Below are 5,767 nucleotides of genomic sequence, written 5' to 3'. Positions count from 1 at the left end.
AGTACGCATTATATAGAGTATTATCCCTAGAACACTTTTGAAAAAATCCCTCTAACCCCAATCCCCCCAAATCCAATTCAATCCCCCCCCCCCCCCCCCCCCCCCCCCCCAAAAAAAGCTCACATCTTCCTCTTAATCAGACCCTTAAAGAAATCAAAACTGTTACTGTCACTCTGAAGCTCCCACGTCTTCCCCGTAGGACGGTCCTCCCACCCCAACTCCTCCGCCACAAGCAAGCCATAATCACTGGTGATCCCCTTGATGCGCGCGCTCACCCCACCCTCCGCCTCCAGGGTGACGATTTGATCCATATGCAGCCAGTCTGCATAGTACAGGTCGAAGAAATGCTCGTCAAAGCCTGTGCGTAGGAAGCGGGCGTATAAGGACTCGAAGGCGGTGAGGATGCGGGCGAGGAGCTTCTCGAGGGTTAGCGGGGGGAGACTTTTATTGGAGGGTGATTTCTGGGCGAGGGAGGATAAGAGGGCGTGAAGAGAGGTGGTTGGGGAGGGATTTAGGGCGTTGATCCCGATGCCGACGACGGCGATGTATTCTGCGGAGGAGTAGTGGGCATTTACGAGAATGCCTGTTATTTTTGTGTAGGATTTGGAATCGGGTTTGGTAGGATCTAGGGCGTCTAGAGGTATTATTTGAGTAAGGGGGTATTGGATTAGTTGGATATTATTATTTATTATTTATTATTAAAGCGGAAGAATGGGGAGGAAAGGGCAGCCGGGGAGGGGTGTTTACATATATCATTTGGCCACTTCAGTTTTATGGGCATGTTTTCATATCCCTTGTCGTAGCTCTTGATGCCTTGGGCGATGGCGATGGCGGCGATATACTGTATAAACACCACCGGAGCGCGGGTCATATTGCTGACGGCGTGCTTTATGACGATTGAGAACATTAGCTGACCAGATGGCGAGACCCAGACGTTGGACCCGCGGCCTCGTCCGGCCACTTGGACCGTCGCAGTAGCCACGAATCCATGTGGGAGCCTTCGGAGTAGTTGCGTATTCCTATAATTCGTGTAAGTGACAGGACATGACAGTAAGCAGTGTGATGGAATTCATACTGCTCAAGGAGACTACTTGTGCTCGTGACGACCTCTCCATACAATATATTCGAGCCGAATTCATGAATTTCCTCTTTCGACTGCGAGCGGTATTCCTTGAGATTTCCGTAGAATGCGTGGTGGTTGAAGGAAGGGGTAGCTTTGGAGGAAGGAATTTCGTCATGAACAACCACTTCTTTGATAACAGAATTATAATCCAAGAATGTGTCAGAATCACCCCCTTGGCCAGTTTTCGAAATGCCAGCAGGCAGGGATTCAGCTATATCTCTCATTCCCATTGACGATGGTTTCTTGAGATGGAAAGTATCAATATCGTCTTTAATATACTCCTCTCCATCAGTCACGGTAATGATATCTCGAAGGGCGGAGATCAGCTCAGCGCCCCCCTGAGGAACCAGAGAGGAAAGATGTAATCGGGATAGCGATGGCACAGTGGACGAGTCTTGATTAACCCGAAGGCCCAGTTTCGTCAAACAAGCCTTCAAGAAACTCACCCTCGATTCATCGTCTCCAGCCAAAACATCGACGATTTTGTGATATTCGGGCCCATCAGCGTTTCTGTCAAGATTGGAGGCAGCAAACCTGGGCTTCGTCAGTTCCCAGCTATCAATCGTCTTTGCAGGAAATACAAACTCTGGATGAGCCCCAGTGAGGATTGCTGCTCCCTCGCCCACCTTACAGTAAACGACCGTAGCCGAGCCCTCTCCAGAGTCCACACTGAGATCTTCCGTGTAACTAGCGAGAACTTCCACCCCTTGGTCCGCATATTTAGGCGCATCAACAAAGACACCTCCGCCATTATAATAAGCCTTGAAAACCTCCGGCACGGACCCAAACGCTTGCGCAGATTTTGATACCTTGAGCTCCGCCGCTCGAGCACCATCTTCACTATCGTATACAAACCCGGGAAACGCACATCCTCGACATATTCCGGGAAAGAAAGCCAGCTCCCTGTCACCAACAACTTCCAGCTTCTTGTTCCCAACCTCGAACTCACACCGTTTGCTGGCAAAGTAACCGCCCGCGCAAAAGCCCAGGTACGCCCCGCCCCGCTGAACGAATTGACTAATCCTCCGATTCCCCTCGCCGTTCAGAGTCCTGCAGTACGGTAAGTCCGCGCCGCCAGGCATTACTAGCAGCGCACAGGAAGCAGTCCAAGGCTCATTGACGATCATTTGCCCCGTTACGGGGATCACAGCGTAGTTCGCAGCCAAGAGCCGGCGGAGAGAGTAGAGGCAGTGGCGGACGGCGTCGACGGTAGTTCCATTTCCTGGAGCAGCGGGGGTCAGAATATTGGTTTTCCAATCGGAATAAGTTTGCGCACCAGAATAGACCAGCACGTTCAACCTTTTAGAGAGGAGGACGGGGTTGGTGGTCATTTTGTAGTAGGATAGCTGGTTCCTCTGCGGGGGGCAGTGTTGACTATTTAATATATTTATCTGAAGCTGGTCCAAGATTTTCCCAGTAACTTGGTTATTTGCTTTGCTCCAACCACAGGAAAAGAACTGCACCACGATGTCCAAAACAGAGAAGAAGCCGCCGGTCGCGCAGACTGTGGAGGACGACGGGCCTGATGAATGGTATGAGGCCTCCTTTCTCCGTCGCCTTGAAGCCAAGGGAGCGTAGTCACCGACTTATTTAAATAGCTGGTGTGCTGGCTGACAACGCAAATATCTATGCAGGGACAAGCGGATTTTCAGCACCGGATGTGCAGGTAGGACGCGGTCCCTCTAATATCGGGACTGGAAAGAAGATTCTAACGAGAGGCCATTGGGGATGACAGCGGAGCAGCTAAAGATGAACGATTGCTACTATGAGAAACGAGACTGGCGAGCATGCAAAAAAGAAGTACGTTGAGCCTTCCAACCTGCGGGATAGACTACTACTCTATGCGCCCCAGCTTATCCTCTGCTACGATCCACCGCGATTCATGATCTACGCATATGGTATCAGGATATAGATGCTGATTTGGGCCTGTTTGATTGAACCCTACAGATGGAAGCATTCCGTGAATGCTGGAAACGGCACGGCAACGAAAAGCGGACGGAGTCAAAGGACTTTTAAAAGGGAACTGCTGCACCCCGCTCTATGTTCTATTTGTCTATGTATATCACTATTTATATTCTGTTTTCCCGGCTTCAATTGGTATAAATATCCTCCTATAGAAATCTCATCTTATCACCCAATATTTATCCATGTCACGGGATTGACCTCCAGCCCAAAAAAGAAACAATCCGAAGCAATATTTAGACAGAAACATCGCAGCTTCAACACAACGCAGCCACCGACTACAAAACCTGACTGACTGGCATCTGCTCAGCCAGATCACCATTCATAATGGCATCCAGTACGCTTCGCACAATCAGTTGGACTGCATCGCGGAAAGCAGCCCTCTCCGTCTCCAGAGCTCAGCTATCCTTCAGCCAATTCCGCTCCATTACCAGCTCATCCACATATCGCCAGTCGCAATCCTCAGCATCTAAAGCGTCGACGCTCTCTGCATCTGCCTCTTCTACCCCTACCACTACTCCTGCATCACCGCCCGCTTCTTCGTCTACATCAACAATCTCATCCTCAAACTCTCCCTCCCGTACTACATCCTCTGCAAAACCCACTCCAACAACAACCACTATACAAAATCTCAGCAAGACCGGTTTAGACGACAAACCCACGGACCTCGACATCTCAAACTCCGCCGGCAATGATGACAACAATAAGGATCACATCGACTGGACGCGCTCGTTCCACGGTCTCAGCGCCCAGCCCTTCTCAAAGGAAGCGGCCGAAGTCCTCCTTCAAGAAATAAATTCAGACGACGTCGAGATAAAACCCGATGGCATCGTCTATCTTCCCGAGATTAAATATCGGCGCATACTGAATAAAGCGTTTGGCCCGGGTGGTTGGGGACTTGCGCCGCGCGGCGAGAGTATTGTCACAGCCAAGACCGTGACGAGGGAGTATGCGCTCGTTGCGCATGGCCGGTTTGTAATCCCTTTTCCTCCCTTTCCCCGCTTCATTTTCTATACGCAGTATCAAGAAATCATCCCATGCAATATGAAATACATGTAATCTAACGAAATTTCGTTTTCCTCCAAAAGCCTCGTCTCCGTCGCGCGCGGAGAACAAGACTATTTCTCCCCCGACGGCATCCCCACCGCGACAGAGGGCTGCAAGTCCAACGCCATGATGCGCTGCTGCAAGGATTTAGGCGTGGCCAGCGAGCTCTGGGACCCCCGCTGGATCCGCCAGTTTAAAGCCAAGTACACCCGCGAGGCATTCGTGGAGCATGTGACGACGAAGCGTCGAACGAAGATCTGGCTTCGAAAGGATGACCCGGTATCGTACCCGTGGAAGGAGACCAAATGAGATATACATATATGACGTTGGATGGGTGGAACGCCCATTTTTCTGTTTGGGGGGTTTCGAATACAGGAAAAGGTAATGGGATGATACGACCCATTGAGGAATCAGCACGGCGTCTCTCCACTCCAAATGGAACAAGCCTGGAATCCATCCTGCTTCCTGCCACGCTCCGCCGCTGTGTACATGTCCAAGGGGACAGACATTTAGGGGTCCCTAGCCAGTTACAATATCTCCTCTTTTGCTACATATTACATCTCCAATTTATTCAACTCCGCATCCAAACATTTATCCATGTTGGTCCCGCACTCGAACTTGTACCCATGTGCAAGCCATTCCTTTCTGTTACCCGTCTCCCGCTGTGCCAGAATCATGAAAAAAAAAAAAAAAGAAAAGAAAAGAAAAGAAAAGAAAAAAGAAAAAAGAAATAAAAAGAAAAAAGCCAGATCGATCTGAACTTGCCTAAGTGGACAATTCCCCTAGGCGAATCGGAGTGTCCTGATATCTATCCCCGATTCCGATGCCGAAACTGAGATACCCATGCCATTCATCTGTTTCCTATGTATTATGATTATTATTATTATTATTATTATTATTATTACCATCATTGATCTATCCATCTCAACTTGTCTAGAAGGAGTTCGGGCAGCTGATCTGCTTCTGTTACCCCCCCCCCCCTCCCTCTTTTTCTTACAAAAAACGACGAGGACTTGTATGATAGATAGGTTCTGCATTACGAGATAATTCAAATAGAACATCTGGAATCGACGAATGTGTATTTCGCACTCATATCTATAGATACATGTATATAATATAAACCCCTTCCTTCATAGTGTTCTACAAACCAATCAATCACCAATCAATGTTCCAAGACCCGCTTCAACATAAAAAAACAAACATCGAAATACTCATCTCAATCCATATATATATACATTCTCACATCGATATTATAAACAATCAAATTTCCCCCTTCGTAGCAACCCTTGGCTCCGCACCACCAGCCAGCTAAGCCAGTCCTTTTCTCCTTTTATCAGTTTCCTTGTTTTTCGAATCTCCTCCCCCCGCCTTTCCCCCCCTAAAGAATTAAAATAAAATAAAAAATAAATAAATACAAGACTAGAAAAAATCTCCTGAGAAATATATATATATATATATATATATATTTCCAAAACGCTTATGATATTATCGTTCGCCATCACGCATCAGATCATTCAGATGTCTATCTATCCCCTTCAAATAAACTAAAATAAATAAAGTAATAAAAACCATGCATTACCCCCTTTTTTTCCTTCTCGCCTTCCGCCCGCCCCACATAAAAAAAAAAAAAAAATA

General features: G+C 48.0%; 2 protein-coding genes across 2 annotated transcripts; one reads left to right on the top strand and one right to left on the bottom strand.

Annotated features, from left to right (window-relative positions):
* Nucleotides 1-119: 119 nt before the first annotated feature.
* Nucleotides 120-2,454, bottom strand: HCAG_08683 (conserved hypothetical protein; the record flags this gene model as incomplete). The annotated part of the gene is made up of 4 exons (XM_001536312.1): nucleotides 120-583; nucleotides 748-1,019; nucleotides 1,118-1,461; nucleotides 1,570-2,454. 4 exons carry the CDS (start codon nucleotides 2,452-2,454, stop codon nucleotides 120-122), a joined length of 1,965 nt encoding a protein of 654 aa, XP_001536362.1.
* Nucleotides 2,455-3,412: 958 nt separating this feature from the next.
* On the top strand, nucleotides 3,413-4,441 carry HCAG_08682 (mitochondrial genome maintenance protein MGM101; the record flags this gene model as incomplete). The annotated part of the gene is made up of 2 exons (XM_001536311.1): nucleotides 3,413-4,056; nucleotides 4,174-4,441. 2 exons carry the CDS (start codon nucleotides 3,413-3,415, stop codon nucleotides 4,439-4,441), a joined length of 912 nt encoding a protein of 303 aa, XP_001536361.1.
* Between the last annotated feature and the right edge of the window lie 1,326 nt (nucleotides 4,442-5,767).

The sequence above is a fragment of the Histoplasma capsulatum genome, genomic scaffold, assembly GCF_000149585.1.
Source record: "Histoplasma capsulatum NAm1 scaffold_12 genomic scaffold, whole genome shotgun sequence".
Classification (NCBI taxonomy): Eukaryota; Fungi; Ascomycota; class Eurotiomycetes; order Onygenales; family Ajellomycetaceae; genus Histoplasma; species Histoplasma mississippiense.
The sequence above is the reverse complement of the archived record's forward strand: the minus strand, read 5'-3'. Positions and strand labels throughout refer to the sequence as shown.